Source organism: Diabrotica virgifera, chromosome 6 (assembly GCF_917563875.1).
Source record: "Diabrotica virgifera virgifera chromosome 6, PGI_DIABVI_V3a".
Taxonomy (NCBI): domain Eukaryota; kingdom Metazoa; phylum Arthropoda; class Insecta; order Coleoptera; family Chrysomelidae; genus Diabrotica; species Diabrotica virgifera.
Genome location: NC_065448.1, coordinates 229,991,620 through 230,011,294, shown reverse-complemented (window position 1 = coordinate 230,011,294; position 19,675 = coordinate 229,991,620). Strand labels below are relative to the sequence as shown.

Below are 19,675 nucleotides of genomic sequence, written 5' to 3'. Positions count from 1 at the left end.
AACGCAAGATTAAAAAGTGTTGTTGACAGTGCATCCCCTTGTGTTAGACCTTCATTAATGTTAAATTCATCGGACAGTTGATTTTGGATCCTTACTTTTGCTTTGGTGTTGGTTAGGCATAATTTTACTAATCTGATTAGTTTTTTTGGTACATTTAACTCTTGCATTGCGCTATATAATTCCTTTCTAATTATTGAGTCATACGCTTGTTTGAAATCTACAAATAGATGATGTAGTTCGGTATTCCGCTCGTAGAATTTTTCCAGCGTTTGCCTTACTGTAAATATTTGGTCTATAGTTGACCTGCCTTTCCTGAAACCTCCTTGATAATCCCCTGTTGTTTGTTCCATTATATTATTTAGTCTTAATTCCAATATTTTGCTAAATATTTTGTATCCAACATTTAGTAGTGATATTCCTCGATGATTATTGCAATCTAACTTATCTCCCTTCTTATGTATAGGGCATATCACTGCAATTTTCCATTGTTCCGGCATTATTTCTGTGGTCCATATTTCTAGTATTAACTTTGATATTTCACTCTGTATTCTATGTCCTCCATATTTTAACATTTCTACAGTTATTGTGTCGCATCCTGGGGCTTTGTTATTTTTCATTTTTTTTATTACCTCTTTTATTTCTGCTTCTGTTGGTGCATATTGGTCTATTTCAATCTCTCCTACTAATCTTAGCTCTTCTGTTTCGTAACGTTGATTTGGTTTATTCAACAGTTCATTAAAATGTTCTCTCCACCGTTTTAGCACTCCTTTTTCGTCTGCTATTAAGTCCCCATTTTTATCTTTGCACAATTTTGTTCTTGATTGGAAACCTTTTTTTTCAAGATTTATTTCCTTATAAAATAGTTTTATTTCACGTTTTTGTTCATATTCTTCTAGCCTTTCAATCTTATCTTTATTGTGTTTCCTCTTTTTAAATCTTAGATGTTTTTTTAATTGTCGTCTTCTTGTAGTATATTCCTCTTTGGTTTCTTCCGTACTGTTGTTCAGCATTTTAAGCCTAGCTTGGTTTTTTTGTTCCATTAGTCTCTGGCAGTCTTTGTCATACCATCTTTTTTGGCTAGGTTCTTTGCTTTCCCCCACTACTTCTTTTGCAGCTGTTATCACTGCTTCTTTTAAGACCCTCCATTTATCTTCGATATTTCTGACCTGATTTTCATTTACTTGATCATACTGTTCAATTATGTTCTCTATTTTCGTTTCATATCTTGCTCTGTTTTCCTCATTAGAGGCCAATATATCTGAGGCGTATTTGATCTTTTTTTCACCTTCTTCTGTTTCTTTGGCGGTAATTTTTTGTTTATATTTAATTAGCACAAGGTGGTGATCGGAGCTGCTGTTTGCCCCTCTATGACTTCTCACATCTGAAATGTCTGAAGCATGTCTTGCTCCTATTAAGACGTGGTCGATCTGGTTTCTTGTTTTCATATCGGGAGAAACCCATGTTTCTTTGTGGATATTTTTATGTGGAAATTTTGTACTGCTTATCACCATTTTTTTGTCTGTTGCAAAATCTATGATTCTTTGCCCGTTGTCATTACTTATTTCGTGCAGGCTATGTGCACCTATTGCTCCCTGATATAATTCCTCTCTTCCTATTTTTGCGTTTAAATCTCCTAAAAGTGTTTTAACGCTATAATTGTTTATATTTGACACTTCTTGGTCTAATCTGGCATAGAAATTTTCTTTTTCTTCTGCTTCTTTGTCCTCTGTAGGTGCGTGCACATTAATGAAATTAATATCAAAGAACTTGCCTTTCATTTTCAGAATAGCTATCCTTTCGTTTATATTAGTAAAGCTTTTTACCGCATGTTTGTATCTTTCACTTATTATGAAGCCCATCCCACCTTGTCCACCTTTTGAATTACCATGACATATTAGATATTTTCCATATTCCCAGATATTTCGTTCTTCCATCTCATTTCCTGCAACGCTAAAATATCTATTTTGTAGATTTTTATTTGTTCAATAAGGTTTTGTAGTTCTCCTATTTCTCCTAATGTTCTTATATTCCAAGTTCCAATTAAAATTTTTCCACTTTTCTTATTTTTCTTTTTCCTGTTGTACTTATTCACCTTTTTGTTTGTTTTATCCTGTTTTCTAGTCTCTTCCGTACATTCAGTCTCTATGTCGCCATCGAGGCCACTTTTTATTTCAGCATTACTTGTATTTTGATTTTTTGCGTTAATTTGACTAGAGCTGGGAAAATCCCCCGATGTGCCCCCAGCGGTCAACCTATGATGACGGTCCTTTCCAATACTCCTTGCTCTATTATTGCCCTGACTTTCCCTAACATTACAAGTATGAGGAGTTATGTCTTGGTTTATTATTGCAGTTTGCTCGTTTTTCTGACCTACCTTTACAATTCTATTATCTTTACCCCTATTCTTAAAATTAAAGTCTACGTCACTATTAAAAACAAAATCAAAATTATCAAATGTTCTCATAAAAAAATCATCATTTCTCTTATTGTACCTATAACTATTACTATTTTCACCCTCAATGCGGACGCCGTCGCCATAATAATAATTAATCACCTTAACATTACTGTTACTATTAAGTACGCTGCAGGCGTCCGCACCGACAGTGAGTATTTCTTTCTCTCTTCGGTTTTCGGTAGTGTCTTCTTCCATTGCTGTTTTCGTACTATTTTCTTTTTTCTTTGTCTCCGTCCAACTTGCTTTAGTTACTTGAGTAGATAATCAAAGCCGGTATGACTATCAAGATAGGGAAATCAATGTGTTAGAGAGAGAAGTACCTTTCCAATGAGTAAGAGTGAGAAAGATGCTGACGTCACAGCGATGGAATCTACCATAGTTATTTTCCACTAGATGGCGCCACCAATCCGCCATTCTTATTCCAATTCGCCATTTTTATTCCATTTCAGTATTTTTATTTAAATTCGCCATTTTTGATCCAATTTTCCTTGACATTACGTTGAAGAAATCTACCATACCTATTAGCCGCTAGATGACGCCATTTTTAGTCCATTTTTATTTAAATTCACCATTTTTATTCCAATTCGCTATTTTTATTCCAATTTGTCTTGACACAGATATTACGTTGAAGGAATCTACCATAATTCGTTCTAAATATGATCTCAAATAAAATCCCACACATAAAACAAATTGAATTCATCGATATGAAAAAGAACTTCGACTGAGTTGACAAAGACAAAAAAAATCTAGAAGGAAGATATTTAATAGAAAAAGATTGCAAATTTTCAAAGCAAAAGTCTTTTAGACTAATTCGATTGTGAAAATTATATATACACAAGTAAAAAATCGAACTCCTATTGGTTCAATAAAAAAATGAAATACAACAGCATGTAAAAAGGCTTTAGTATTTTCAGTCCTATTGGTTCACGTGATTATTTAACAGAATAAAATGACATAGAAAAATGAAATTTCCCTTCCTCGTAGATACGCCACTGCTAATATGGAAAGATATATTATATTAGAAACTTTATTTAATTTTATTTAATAGCTAAATGATATATGGAAAAATATTATAAACTTTGCTTAATAGCAAAGCAATTAGAAGGTAATTTAAAAAATACGTCACAAATTGATGGAGAAAATACAGTAATTAAAGACCCATCAATATAATTACTGGACTTTGATATAAAAACGAGAAAAGCAGGGAAAAATATTGTATTCGAGTTTTCGAGGCAGTTAAGTACATTTGTCATATTGCAGTCAACATAGCAGTAAGGTGAGTACTATTTTTACTTTATTCTGATTTTTAATTTATATTCTTACCGTGTTATATGCCATTCTTCAATAAAATTAAACTAAAATACTTTTGTGACTGTCTCTTAGATATATATTTTTTCGGTTTTATTTTTCTAGTATTTCTCAATATTTTTTGCTTCTTATATATGAGAGTTTGCTTCTTTGTTCCTGAAGCCGAACTGATTTTCACGTATCCGTCTATCAATTGCCCATATGTGATAGTTATATTGCTCTTTGTACATTGTTGTCTCTTTTTAATAAATACAGTGCTTCTCCATTCGTCTGGCTTTGTCCAACTTCCATAATTCTACTAAATAAACCTGTTAGCCAACTTGTTTCTGTCTTTCTCAGAAATATCATCTGACATTCTTTGATCCACTTCAAAGAGAGTGAAATTTTGTATAGCAAAAATAAATGATGTGTCTTTTGGTTTCTGTTTTATCTAGTGCTTCGTAGCGTTGCAGCAGGTTAGAATCCCAAATTTTTAGTAATTTCGATTTTATTCATACATATTAGATCTATGTTTGCTTATTTGTAACTTGTGTATATATAATTTTCTTAATCGAATTACTCTAAAAGACTTTTGCTTTAAAATTTTGCAACTTTTTTCTATTCCTCCTCCTCCTCAGTCGTTTCCTCATTGCTGAGTGTCGTGATTCCCTATAATACGAGCGCAACTATCTCTTTCCATCTGCTTCTGTCCTGAGCTTCCCTCATATAGATTCAGAGAATGTTTTTCCACAGGCTTTCTGTATTTGATCCGTCCATCGAGTAAGTGAGCAACCTCTACTTCCGCGCCCTTCAACATTTCCCGAAATTTTTTTCTATTAGAGACCTTTATTTTAGATATATTTTATATAAATCTCACACAAGAAATGCATTTTTTCTCGATTTTTTCATTTTATTTTCGAAGAGAGTGAATTTTAGTATAGCAAGTTGTTATTGTTTTAGGTGGATTTAGCAAAAAATAAGCAAGGTTTCATCCATTGTAGTGGAAACGAACATCCAACAGTCAAATTCAAAATCGTTGAAACTTAGAATAAAAAAAGAAGGTAAGCGATGTTGTTTTTATAAGCCATACATATAATAGTGAAATACTTAAGCAGCGAGTTCGAAAATCTCAATAGCGATGCTTTTTTTTTTCTATTTCTCGATTTTTTTCGTTCTATTTTTAAAGAGAGTGAATTTTAGTATAGCAAGTTGTTATTGAGAGTTTTGCTCTGAATTACATTTTTTGCTTCGAAATTTTACAACATGTTTCTATTAGAGAGCATCCTATTAGATATGTTTTTGGTCTTTTTTGTGTTTTCTGCAGCGGGTTCGAAAATCGCACTAGCAATGCATTTTTTTTTCGATTTTTTCGAAGAGATCGAATTTTAGTATAGCAAGTTGTTATTGTTTTAGGTGGATTTAGCAAAAAATAAGCAAGGTTTCATCCATTGCAGTGGAAACGAACATACAACAGTCAAATTCGAAATCGTTGAAACTTAGAATAAAAAAAGAGGGTAAGTGATGTTGTTTTTTGTAAACCATACATATAATATAGTGAAATACGCAGCGAGTTCCAAAATCTCAATAGTGCATTTTTTTTTCTATTTCTCGATTTTTTTCGTTCTATTTTTTAAAGAGAGTGAATTTTAGTATAGCAAGTTGTTTTTGAGAGTTTTGCTCCGAATTACATTTTTTGCATCGAAATTTTACAACATATTTCTATTAGAGAGCCTCCTATTAGATATGTTTTTTGTCTTTTTTTGTGTTTTCTACAGCGGTTTCGAAAATCGCACTAGCAATGCATTTTTTTTTCTCAATTTTTTCGAAGAGAGTGAATTTTAGTATAGCAAATTGTTATTGTTTTAGGTGGATTTAGCAAGAAATAAGCAAGGTTTCATCCATTGCAGTGGAAACGAACATCCAGCAGCCAAATTCAAAATCGTTGAAACTTAGAATAAAAAAGAGGGTAAGTGATTTTGTTTTTTGTAAACCATGCATATAATATAGTGAAATACGCAGCGGGTTCGAAAATCGCACTAGCGATGCATTTTTTTTTTTCTCGATTTTTTTTCGTTCTATTTTCAAAGAGAGTTAATTTTAGTATAGGAAGTTGTTATTGAGAGTTTTGCTTCGAATTACATTTTTTGCATCGAAATTTTACAACATATTTCTATTAAAGAGCCTCCTATTAGATATGTTTTTTGTCTTTTTGTTTGTTTTCTCGATTTTTTCGAAGAGAGTGAATTTTAGTATAGCAAATTGTTATTGTTTTAGGTGGATTTAGCAAGAAATAAGCAAGGTTTCATCCATTGCAGTGGAAACGAACATCCAGCAGCCAAATTCAAAATCGTTCAAACTTAGAATAAAAAAAGAGGGTAAGTGATTTTGTTTTTTTTTTTTTTTTTTTTTTTTTTTAACCATACATATAATATAGTAAAATACTTAATCAGCGGGTTCGAAAATCTCAATAGTGCATTTTTTTTTTCTATTTCTCGATTTTTGTCGTTCTATTTTCAAAGAGAGTTAATTTTAGTATAGCAAGTTGTTATTGAGAGTTTTGCTCCGAATTATATTTTTTGCATCGAAATTTTACAACATATTTCTATTAGAGAGCCTCCTCTTAGATATGTTTTTTGTCTTTTTTTGTGTTTTCTACAGCGGTTCGAAAATCGCACTAGCAATGCATTTTTTTTTCTCGATTTTTTCGAAGAGAGTGAATTTTAGTATAGCAAGTTGTTATTGTTTTAGGTGGATTTAGCAAAGATAAGCAGGGTTTAAATACTTAAGCAGCAGGTTCGAAAATCGTAATAGCAATACATTTTTTTTCTATTTTTCGATTTTAGTATAGCAAGTTGTTATTGAGAGTTTTGCTCCGAATTTTGCATCGAAATTTTACAACATATTTCTATTAGAGAGCCTCCTATTAGATATGTTTTTTGTCTTTTTTTTGTGTTTTCTACAGCGGTTTCGAAAATCGCACTAGCAATACATTTTTTTTTATTTTTTCGAAGAGAGTGAATTTTAGTATAGCAAATTGTTATTGTTTTAGGTGGATTTAGCAACAAATAAGCAAGGTTTCATCCATTGCAGTGGAAACGAACATCCAGCAGCCAAATTCAAAATCGTTGAAACTTAAAATAAAAAAGAGGGTAAGTGATTTTGTTTTTTTTTTTTTATAAGCCATACATATATTAAAATGATTAAGGAAATAGTTAAGCAGTCGGATAATCTATTATTAACTATTAAAAGACTACGCAAAATAATTTTTGATAAATTTACTTCAATTGATGCTAAAGTGTGGTTAAAGCGATTAAATGCACACATTTACAAATGTAATAATTTAATTAAAGCTAAAAGATTACCTGTAGGAACTGCTAGAAAATTACAGTCAAACGTAGGACATTTTAAACATTTTCGAAGAATAATTTTAAATTTTAATAGACATGTTGGTCTAGGACTTAATTCAAAATTACGTAATAGAGTAAAATGGGAAAATGTCGCTTCAAGTTTTGCAAGCCGGATTAAGACAGGGGTTATAATAAATTTATATCATAAGGATGTAGGACCGTTTTTGGATGATGCTTTTGCGGTATTTAGACAAAAAGTTAAAACTCTTTTGAAATATAATAGAGTACTTAAAGTCAACACTACTTTGTGGGGAGAATTTATTAAAAAGACAGGTGACAGTGAGAGTTTAGATTTGATGCATTTTAGCACTAAAAATGTCATTATAGATAGTTATTCAACCGATTTACACATTTGGTTTAGCGAAAATGTCAAAGATAAAATTTTTAAAAAAATGTCTGAGTTTGCAGAAAAAGATTCAGGTGCCGCTCTCTCTAAAGTAATCTCATTAGAAGTTAACATCAATAAAGTCGAAATTGGGAACGGATCATCGTACATTAAACTTCCTGAGCAAATTCAAAAGCGTCGAGCATGTATAAATATCAAAAATTATGATCAAAATTGTTTTTATTGGGCGATTATTAGCTCTCTTTATCCTGCTAAAATAAATACAGAACGTACGTCGGCATATCCATATTACAGTACTGCGTTGAAAACGGAGGACTTGGAAGCTCCAATGCCTTTAAGTCATATTACAAAATTTGAAAAAATAAATACTATATCAGTGAATGTTTATGCTTTGGAATTAAATCAAATTAAGGAAAAACAATTTTACGAAGTAGTACCTGCTAGACTTACACAAAACAAGCTTGATAGACATGTAAATTTGCTTCTAATTCAGGATAAATATTTTCCAAAGTTAAATGATTACGACGCTCCTCCTAGTGACGATGAAAATATTGAAATAAAATATCATTATTGCTGGATTAAAGATATGTCTAGGTTGGTAAGTTCTCAGTTAAGCAAGAACGAACATAAAAAATATATTTGTGATCGCTGCATGAATTATTTTTCCAGCGGGAATAAACTTGCGGAGCACGAAGAGTTCTGCAGAGACATAAACAAATGTAAAATGACTGTTCCCAAATACGATCATGTTGCTTTTAGAAATTTCACATACAAACAAACCACTCCCTTTATTATATATGCTGATTTTGAATGTCAGTTACATAATTTTACAGATTCTAATGTAAAACTGAGCAGAACAGCAAAATACCAAAAGCATGTACCTTATAGTGCAGGCTATTACTTTAACTGTGCTTACGATGACAGCTTATCATATTTTCGAAGCTACAGAGGTGAAAATTGCATGGAGTGGTTTGCAAAAGAAATGGCTGAAATATCCAAATTTGTCAATTCTAAAATAAAATCAATTGTACCTATGGTTACAAAGCCTAGTACAAGTGAGGCAACTGCCTGTCATATTTGTGAGAAACGCTTTTTAGCTACAGATATAATTGTGGTAGATCATGATCATTTTACCGGAGAGATAAGAGGATTTGCACACCAAGCATGCAATTTAAACTTCAGAAAGGTGTTTGTTGTGCCAGTAGCCTTTCATAATTTTAGTGGATATGACTCACATTTCATGATTATCGATTTATGCAAACATGGGCACCTGAGCTTACTTCCTATTAATAAAGAAAAATATATTTCTTTTACTCTACATTCAGATGAGCATAAAATTAGACTAAGATTTATCGATACTATGAGATTTATGGGAACTTCACTCGATGAATTAGCATCACTTTTAGATACTTCAGAGAAGAAGATTTTAAAACAAGAATTTTACAGTTTAGATGATAATGCATTTAACTTATTAACTTGCAAAGGAGTATTTTGCTATGATTATGTTGATAGTTTGGAAAAATTAGAGGAAACTTCTTTACCTACAATTAGTCATTTTTATAATAAATTATGTGATGAACATATTAGCGAACAGAAGTATGCTCATGCGCAGAAAGTTTGGTCTACATTTGAATGTAAAAATTTGGGACAGTATAGCGATTTGTACTTAAAAACAGATATTTTGCTTCTGGCTGATGTATTTGAACAATTTAGACAAAAATGTAGGGATACGTACCATTTAGATCCTGCGTGGTATTATACCATACCAGGTTATACATGGGACTGTATGCTTAGGTATACAAAATGTAGATTAGAGTTATTAAAAGATGTGGATATGATTTTGTTTATTGAAAAAGGCATAAGAGGCGGAATATCTGTGTGTAGTAACCGATTTTCGGAAGCTAACAATAAGTACATGTCGACATATGACCCCACACAGCCCTCTAAGTACATCATGTATTTAGATGTAAATAATCTATATGGTTGGGCTATGAGTGAATATTTACCTTTTGGAGGATTTAAGTGGATTGAAGATGTAACCAAATTTGGTGTTGCATCTAAATCCACTAAACTTCCCAAGGGTCATATTGATATTATGTCAATTCCGAATGCTGCGAAGGAGGGCTATTTCTTTCAAGTTGACTTAGAGTATCCACGTGAATTACACGACAAACATAAAGATTTTCCATTTGCTGCCGAACACCGCATTCCTCCCGGTTCAAAACTACCAAAATTATTGCCAACTCTTTTTAATAAGTCAAAATATATTATTCATTATAGAAATTTAAAGCAGGCTTTATCCAACGGATTAATTTTAACTAAAATACATAAAGTTTTGAAATTTAATCAATCTGCATGGCTGCGACCCTATATTGAGTTAAATACTAACTTACGGGCTGCATCTAAGAGCAGTTTTGAGAAAAATCTCTATAAAATGATGAATAATGCTGTGTTCGGTAAGACCATGGAGAATATAAGGAGGCATAGAACTGTAAAAATATGTAAAAATTGGAATGGAAGGTATGGAGCCAAAAACTTGATTGCAAGTATTCGGTTTCACAGTCGTACTATCTTTAGTGAAAACCTAGTGGCCATCGAACTAACCAAATCAGTGGTGTGCTTTAATAAACCTTTGTATATAGGTGCAGCAATCCTAGACATATCAAAATTATGTATGTATGATTTTCATTACTCCTTCATGCTTCCAACGATGGGAGAAGAAAATTGTATGTTATTGTACATGGATACAGATAGCTTTATATATGAATTACAGTGTTTAGATGCATATAAGGAGGTTTTAAAGGCACACAACTGTAAATTCGATACATCTGACTATTCGGAAAATAACCCGTACATGATAGAACGGTTAAATAAAAAAATCCCCGGTCTAATGAAGGATGAAGCTAATGGAAAAATTATTACACATTTTATTGGTCTAAGATCAAAAATGTATACATTTAAATTACAAACAACTGATGAAGAGAGAGAAAATGAGAGAGAACGTTTAAAACTGAAACTAAACAAGGAACAAATTGATTGTGGTATTCAAAATTTAGGTATAACCAAAAAAGCAAAAGGTGTAAAATATAATGTAGTCAAAAATATAATCACATTTGAAGATTTTGAAAATTGTTTAAAAGAATACAAAATTAAAAGCACAAACCAAAGGTGTATTCGGTCATATCAACATTCAGTATTCAGCATAGAGCAAACAAAAACGGCCCTAAGTCCTTATGATGATAAACGATATTTAATACCAGAATCCTTTAAGACGCTTCCCTGGGGGCATTGTGATATACCTTAATTTTTTAGCAAAAATATAATCGCTTTAAGACGCTGAGGGCATTTACTTGGATATTAAAAATATGTATGGCTGGTGAAAAGACACAATCACTTTTCCTCAGTAATATTTAATAAAATGACTATTGTACAATATTATTTTTTCATTATCCTTTTGTAAATATATTACGAAAATAAAACACAAGTGTTTAAATACATAATATTTATTAACAAATAAAGTTATTTAAGTCATTTACAACTTTAATTTTATAATAATATACATATTCTCTCATAGCATGGCTTAACAAAGTATCTGCTGGAGAAATTTCACAAAACGCAGTAATAGCTTCAAACGGACCACATAAACTAGTATCTGTACAAAAATTCTGTTGCAAAAAATATACAACATTTGTATAATATGCATGAAAGTTTAAATTTTCCAACAACGATATGCGATGAGTCACTATACTGCGGTGTACTTGTAGAATTTGCGTAACATCATTTTCATCTAAATAGTATTCCACACCATGTTTTTCAATAACAAGGAACTTGATTGAATCCAACACCAATTGTCGTATCTTGCAGTAGTCTCCACACTGAAACTCGACAGGATCAAACTCGTCTGCATAGAAAAAATCATTCATCTTTTGTGAAAATAGGTTAATTATGTCACTCCACTCAAATTTGTCTATACTAATTCTTCGACCGTCGAATAATTCTTCTTTTATGGCATGTTGACATAAAATGACGGATGCCGTAAACTGTCTAGCTGGAGATAGACCAACTTTAATTATGTAACTATCTAGTGGAAATGAGGCTTCTAACAAGTAGTATGGTTCATTCTTCGCAGCTTCTTCGAATTTTGCTAAAACTTGGTCTAGTTCGGCACCATAATTGATTTCACTTGATGAATCATCGAATACCACAATAGAACTTGATGAACTATAACCACTATCTTGAGAACTCATGTTGAAGAGCGAGGTGAACTAACTGAGAGCGAGGTTGCTGAGCGGTCTTTTATATTGCGTCCCTCCTATTCAAGGTTGCATTCGCATTAAAAAGTACTAAACCACATCTTTATTATTAATCCAACTATTATGTTTACTATCGAGACCCAGCCATTGAACATACATCTTATTTCCGCGTCTGTGCAATACTTTTTCAATTAAGTAAATGTCTGTATTTTTTGTTTTCTGTAATTCTTCTTCGTAGAATCCTCCTCTAATAGGCGCTCCAGTCATATCTTCAATCAAATATGTTGTGGGATTTGTTATTTTAATTTCAGTAATTTTAAATAGTTCTGTTGTCCAATTTGGCTTATATCCCTTATCAAAAAGGTGTTTATTTTTACTAATACGCACCATATCACCAACTTTCAATTTTCTTTTACGTGAAATTTTCAAGTGAGTGTAATATTTTCGTAAGATTTCTTTTTCGTTAGACTTATTAACATCAATAGGTCTAAGTCGAATTTTGCTGTGTTTCGTGTTATTGTAGTCTTTTGTAATTTGAGGCAATGTATCTATCCATTTGTAAGTACCATTAAGACTGAAATACTTGTAAAGTTTTTCCTTCAATGTTCGAATAATTCGTTCACATATGGCTGCTTTTTTAACACTAAAGGTATTATAGTGATTAATACCATGTTTTCTTATGAGGTTTTGAAACTTGGAATTGAAAAATTCTGTACCTTGGTCTGTTTGTAAATTTTTCGGAACTCGTTGAGTTTGATTTAAAATATCTGCAAACGTCTTTGTTATTTCCTCCCCTGTTTTTGTCTTTAATGGTCGAGTCCACACAAATTTTGAAAAACAGTCAATTACGACAAGAATGAGCTTGTAAGATTTATTTTGATTGGCATAGGATCTCATCTCTGCAATATCCATTTGCCATAAATCATCTAGTCCTTTAATGACGGTTCGTCGACGAGGATAATTTTTTCGTGCTGGTTTATGTAATTCGTTGACCAATTGTTGTTTTTCTTTAGACATTATGAATTTAAACTTAAGACGATTGTCCCATGAAGTAATGTTATCTACTGCGTTCTGTAATGTAGGTTACATTTGATTTATTAAGTATTTTCGATGGGAAATTATTTTTCAGGACAACATTTGATTTATTCTCTTGTTAGTCTTATTTACTGTCAAGGTATTTTCTGCAGCTTTTTGTAGATTCAATGCCTTGTTAATCCTATCTACTGTCACGGTATTTTCTCCAACAGATTCTTGTTTTATTGCATTCTGGATACTTACTGCTTTTTGTAAATCATTCATTTCTTTTGTTAAATCAGATATTTTCAAGACAGCCAGTTTATTTGCATCAGATAACTCATTATTTTTTTTATTAAACTTGCTTTCAATCTTACCGATGGAGTTTTGAAAGTCAGAAATTTTTTGTTCAAGTTGAGTATCTTTTGAACTATATTCTTTTTGCATCAAGGTAATCTCTTTTCGCAGACAATTTTTTATATTTGCAATGTGGTCATCTACATATTTCTTGTTGGAAAGATGTATACCTGATACAGGAGGATCTCGTTTAATATCCTTATTTACTGCATGTATCTGGTTTTGTAAATCTAAAATGGATTGTTTGAAGCCTTCACGCAGCTTTTGAATAGCTTGTTCATTAGAACGATAATGATGACGACCAAACTTATCAACACTCATGTTGGAAATGATGTCTAATCTGACCTAACATTAATATATAATATCTGCTTCACGTAATTCGTTGATAATGGCAACAATTTCGTTACTATGGGATGTGTTTCCTGCTTCTTGGGAAGCAATCAACAATTCGAGTCTATCACATAGTTCATTTGGATCATCCCAATATACATATTCAATAGGATTATCGTTGTAAATCAAATGAGAAGCATCGATGAACCCTGATCCTTTGGAGGTAGTTGCTGACGATGATGAACGAGTTGCTTTTACTACTTCTAAAGGCGATTTCTTTGATGTAGTAGACCGAGTTTTCGGTGGTGAACGAGTCGCTTTCTCTTGACCTTCGAGAGACAGTTTCTTTAATCTAGTAGATTTAATTTTCGGTGATTGCTTCTTTGCTTTTTTAGGTTTAAACAACGGTTTGACAATATTAAGATATTTTTCTGCAGTTGCACCGTTAAGATGGCCTATGGAATTGTGATGAACTTCAGTATTATTTAATTCTTTATATTGTTTTAAATCTTCATTTTCATGATTCGTTGATACTGTATCTGAAAAAACATCGTCATCGCTATCTTCTTTTTTCACCTCTTCTTCTGATTTCATCTCTTCCTTTTTGACGTGTTTAAGCTTCTTATTAATAGCATGATGTGAGGATTGTGCAATATCTTTTAGTGGTTTAGTTATGGGTTCAAAGAGTTTATTTAGCGTCTCGTCTTGTTCTGTCCTACCTAGCTTTAATGCCAAATACTTTTTGCGAATGACTCGAGCTAATTCAGCAACTTTACGCTTGCGTGCAGCTACCTCTTTGTCTAACATGTTGTTATGGAATGCGTGTATTTCGATCATAACTACAATTTTATAAACTTGTCGAAGCCTAAACGATATCGTCCGTTAGAAATATCGAAATCCTTAACAATTACGAACGTACCATACCTATCCTGCCAACATTCAGAACAAATTTTTTTAAATTGAACAAATGTCATGTCAGGTGAGACGTGATCATCAAAGACGTGTTTTAAATTGAGCTCATCCTGTTTAAACAATACAATAAGGTTGGCATTATCACGCAGGAGTTGTTTGCCTGCTCGACTGTATGATTGACATATGTATGCACAATCGATATCTTTATGTCTTCCCATACAGTAATATTCACGTATTGTTTGTTGTGGATCCGTAGATACGTCATCAAATATGAATACTGAGTTTGGTTTAGCTTCGTCAGGACTTATTACGTCATCATTGTCTTTAAATGGAAAATAGCCAACCTCTTTCACAGATTCCAACACTTCCTTCAAAAACTGATACTTGGGTTGAAACAACGATTTTGAATATACGTAAACATTTTTGAATTTAGCGCCATTTAGATCAAACAGTAATGCTAGCATAGCATTCGTTTTTCCACATCCGCTTGGGCCACATACGATAGCACGAAAAGAATGTGGTAGCAATACACCATGTTTACTGATTCTTGCCACGTTATCGACAAAATCCAAGTTCTCCACTGCTAGTGTCTTATCTTGTTGAATGACCTTCATATTGTGATTAAGATGTATTTTATGCGCTTGGTTATATAAAGAAATTTTTCAAGAAGCGATTCATTTCAATGTTAGTCGTTCAAGGTGAAGGAGTGTTGAATTCTCTGATCAACAATATACCGTTTGAATTGCATGCCCCTGGTTACCAGTATCTAGGACCTGGAACTAAATTACAGAAACGTCTAGCTCGTGGAGATCCAGGGATAAATCCATTAGATCGAGCTGCGAGAGATCATGATATTGCATATTCTCATAGTAATTCATTGAAAGATAGACATAAAGCAGATTGGGTATTGGAAAACAAAGCGTGGGAACGAGTTACAGCAAACGACGCATCTTTGAGTGAAAAAGCCACTGCCTGGTTGACTACTACAGCAATGAAAGTTAAACGAAAACTAGGTATGGGTATGAAACGTGGTAAAGGTGTTGGTTCATTTAAGCGACACGTGCTACAACCAATTATCAGAACGTTGAAACGAACTCCTCCATCACCAAATTTGCGTAAATCAGCTCTAGTTGCACTTGCAGCAGCTAGAACAGCCGTGAAGAATATAGGTGGGAAAAGAAATGTACGAGTTCCAAGAATCATTCCATTCGAATCAAAATCTGGTGGTATTTTACCTTTAATCCCCATCTTTGCAGGCTTATCAGCTCTTGGTAGTTTGGCTGGTGGTGCAAGTGCCATCGCAAAGACTGTAATTGATTCAAAGAATGCTCAAAAGAAACTAGAAGAGGACAAACGTCATAATACAGCTATGGAACATCTAGGCAAAGGATTATACCTTCGAAAAAACGCTAAAGGAGGCTTTGGATTATATTTAAAAAAGTCAAAAAACTACCTCTGAAGCTACCTAATAGACCTTTAACCAATGTGGACTTGAATAAATTTGTTAAACTACTTAAAATTCCAAATTTTCGTGGTGTGTTTATGAGAGATAATTTACCTCGTAACCCTCGTAAACATGAATGTGCTATAATTAATCTCGACATTTCAACAAACCCTGGTACACATTGGGTAGCTTACAGAAAGATAAACAAAGACATAGCGTATTTTGATTCATATGGCTGCTTGAAGCCACCTCAAGAACTAGTTTCCTATTTGAATGGTGGAAGAATTGTCTATAATAACGATCAATATCAAAGTTATAACCAAATAAACTGTGGACATTTGTGCTTAAAGTTTCTGTATAATGGAAAATATAAGCGCTGATGTCTGGTATGAATTACCACAAGATATTCGCCATGCACTAGAATATTATTTACCTTGCAAGAAAGACTATAAGAAACACGTATGGTGCGATGTTTGTGGGACGATGGAAAGTGTATGTGTATTTTGTAGAATACCGTATTATGAACAAAATATAAATAAGACAAGAAAAACATGTAACATTATTCTAAGAAAAATAAAGAAATGTTTAACATATTTTGGTATTTAACTTACTGCACCTTTTACCTCCTATCAGTCATGTCTCGATTATTGACCCTAACAAGTACTACAAACGAGTTTTCGTTTACTCCTCAAGTGCCTCTTGTGCTTGATCCGCTACGGCAGTATTATGTAGCAGTGTTGGGATTTCATACATTTAATTCAATTCCAAACATTGATGGTGAAAAGTTTTATTTCTATGAGCAGAATGATCGTACAAAGTTGCGTTATATCGAAATTCCATCAGGATCGTATGAAATTACCGATATCGAAGCATACATTCGAAATAAATTAATGGGTATATACAATTCGGTTCAGGAGTTCACTTTAAAACCGAACAACAATACGCTTAAATGTGAAATTTTCTGTCAAGATCATACCATTACTTTCGAGAAAGAAGATAGTCTTGGTAAATTATTGGGTTTCTCCTCAAATAGAGTGTTAAAATCAGGAAAAATGCATTCTTCAGACCAACCTGTAAATATTATAAAAGTATCAAGTCTACTATTTGAATGCAACATTACTGAAGGAGCCTTCTACGAAGACAGACCTGTACACACCATTCTGCATTTTCCGATAAATGTTGATCCAGGTTTTTCTATTGATGAACGTCCTCATAACCCTATATACATACCAATAAGCAGCAGTATACGTGAAATTACCAAAATTACTGTTAGTATAGTCGATCAGGAATTAAGACCTGTCAATTTTAGAGGAGAGAAAAGTACGCTCCATTTGGATTTTAAGGAAACGATATAAATGGGTTTAATTATAAAACAAAACTCTACAAGTCAATATCTATTAGTCTCACACAGATCCTGCATGCGACGTGACGTGTCTGCCGCCAATAAAGCCTTTCTTGTTGCCATTGGATTAAAGCTGAAAGATGTCAAAACGTCAATACATTCGACGGGGGGTTCAACAGCAGGAGCCTCAACCTCATATTTTCGATCTTTACCAAAAACCTCTGTTCGATAATACTATTAGAAAAGAAGAATTTCGGACATATACACCATACATCAAATCATTTAATAATAGTGACGTTGTCGAATTTATCATAAATCAATCAGATGCATTTTTTGGGATACACGAAACGCTGTTGGAAATTAAAGGAAGTATAGAGAAAGTAGGTGATGGCGTGGTTTCTCTTGCACCGAATGCTGGAGCTTTCTTGTTTGATACATGTACGTATATCCAAAGTTCACATGATATGGAAATAGTTAGAGACCCAGGTGTAGTTAGCACTATTCGCAGTTTGTTATGTTATACTCCTGAAGATTCCAAGTTTCTCAGTACTGCAGGATGGAACTATCCGAATAATCCACATATATCGGGAGACAACTTTAGTCTACTGATTCCGATAAAACATATATTCAACATTTTCAACGACTACAATAAATTAACCTATGGCCGTCAAGTGTTTCGATTTGTTCGAGCACGCAATGATAGAGACTGTATTCTAGTGAAAGAACCTAATGCTACAACAACAACAACAGTATCTTTAACTGTTTCCAGCATGGAACTCAAGGTCAAGCATGTCTTTCCCAATGATGATATGAAAATTGAATTAATGACTCCGATTAAGAATAATGTGCCGATAACTATACCTTTCCGTAAATGGGAGCTCAATGAACTACCTTCACTTACGTCAGGATCTCGACGCGAGATATGGAGTGTAAAGACAACTTCATCTGTTGAACGCCCACGCTATGTCATTGTGGCTTTTCAAACTTCTAAACGAGATGACATACACGCTGATCCAACGTTATTTGATCACATTAGAATGTCCAGCGTGCGATTGGTTATTAATGGAGAATACTGGCCTAACGAGAGAATGCAATTGGATTTTGCAAAGAATGACTATGCTATAGCTCACTATAACTATACGGAATTCTTTCCTAGTTATACTCTTTCCTCAACAAAACATCCCATCTTAGATTATGCTGCTTTCAAGAAATATGCCTTATTTGTTTTTGACTGTTCCAAGCAGGATGATACGTCATTCAGATCAGGAACCGTTGATGTTAAACTGGAAATCGAAGCAGATGAAGGTTTTCCGGCAGGCACTCGAGCCTACTGTTTAATTGTTCACGACAGCCTACTCGAATACTTTCCTCTAACAGAAGTTATCAAAAATATTATTTAAGTAGGTTTAAAGAGTACGTCCCTCAGTATCAATCACCACGCTTAATCATGAGGATTGCTCTAGTTGACATACAGGGATTTATGGTAGATGGATGGTTTGTACCCAAGGAACTCAGCATTGAAATTGGTTTTAAACGACATCATTACATATTTACGTCTCCGCACCCGTTTACTTCATTAACTAATCAAGATAAGAAGACAGTATTCTTCTTGGAGAAAAACGTGCATGGCATTCGGTATTCCAATGGTGATGTGGAATATTCCAAAATAAATCAAATACTAGAATCCAAGTTATTGTATGCTGCCGATTACATTTACGTTCGAGGAGAACAAAAAAGCAGATTTTTACAACAGAAATGTAATATGATTGGAGTTTTTCCTACAATTATTGATGTCTGCAAATTTGATTATACGCCTTGCGTTTGTAAATTTGCTCCTGATGCAAACCCCTGTCACGCCAATGGAGTGTTTTTATGTACCGAAAGAAATGTGGATCGACTACGCCAATGGTTTTGTAATACGATATTACCTGTATAATTATGTTTTATAATAAAAATATATAAAAAACTATTGACTTTTAATTAAAACTCCTTATTTACTCATAAATTTTTATATTACGTGTCAAATCCTCTATTTACAATTTTTTTAAAAATAATTTTTAAAATTAAGATAAATACAGGCATTAAAATTAAACATGTCAATGCGAATATATTATTAATTTCATTTTTCATGTTTCTGCTGGTGGTGTTATCGTCCATGGTTGAATATGTCCTAGTGGATATGTTCTATCGCTAATATGTAGGTTCTCTAATTGTTTGATAATTTTTCTTAAATCCTGATATACTTTAATATCTTTCTGTAACTCAATGAGTTTATCTTGAAACTGTTCAACTTTATGTCTGTACTCACTCAAAGACATGACGCTACTAACAAATTTGTTTTAGTAAAGATACATATCTAATGCCTTTATGACATGATGTTTAATTTTTCTCCATCGCTTAAACATAAATTATGTTACGGTCGTAGATAAAATATAGTATGCAACTTGTAAAGCTTAGATTTCTACACGTGACTGGTTTAAATAACATATTATTTTATGGTCATAGATAAAATATAGTATGCAGCTCGT

General features: G+C 32.9%; 2 protein-coding genes across 3 annotated transcripts; both read left to right on the top strand.

Moving 5' to 3' along the window:
- The first annotated feature begins 2,681 nt into the window (after positions 1-2,681).
- LOC114329198 (uncharacterized) lies at positions 2,682-10,995 on the top strand. Of its 2 annotated transcripts, XM_050653817.1 has the most exons (5): positions 2,682-4,803; positions 5,156-5,256; positions 5,609-5,708; positions 6,017-6,117; positions 6,792-10,995. In XM_050653817.1, exon 5 carries the CDS (start codon positions 6,939-6,941, stop codon positions 10,797-10,799), a length of 3,861 nt encoding a protein of 1,286 aa, XP_050509774.1. In that variant the 5' UTR covers positions 2,682-4,803; positions 5,156-5,256; positions 5,609-5,708; positions 6,017-6,117; positions 6,792-6,938; the 3' UTR covers positions 10,800-10,995. The 2 variants fall into 2 exon arrangements, with proteins under 2 accessions (XP_050509774.1, XP_050509775.1); XM_050653818.1 differs by lacking the exon at positions 5,609-5,708.
- A 6,292-nt stretch (positions 10,996-17,287) lies between these two features.
- LOC126886316 (uncharacterized) lies at positions 17,288-18,547 on the top strand. The gene has a single exon (XM_050653189.1). It carries the CDS (start codon positions 17,288-17,290, stop codon positions 18,545-18,547), a length of 1,260 nt encoding a protein of 419 aa, XP_050509146.1.
- The last annotated feature ends 1,128 nt before the right edge of the window (positions 18,548-19,675 follow it).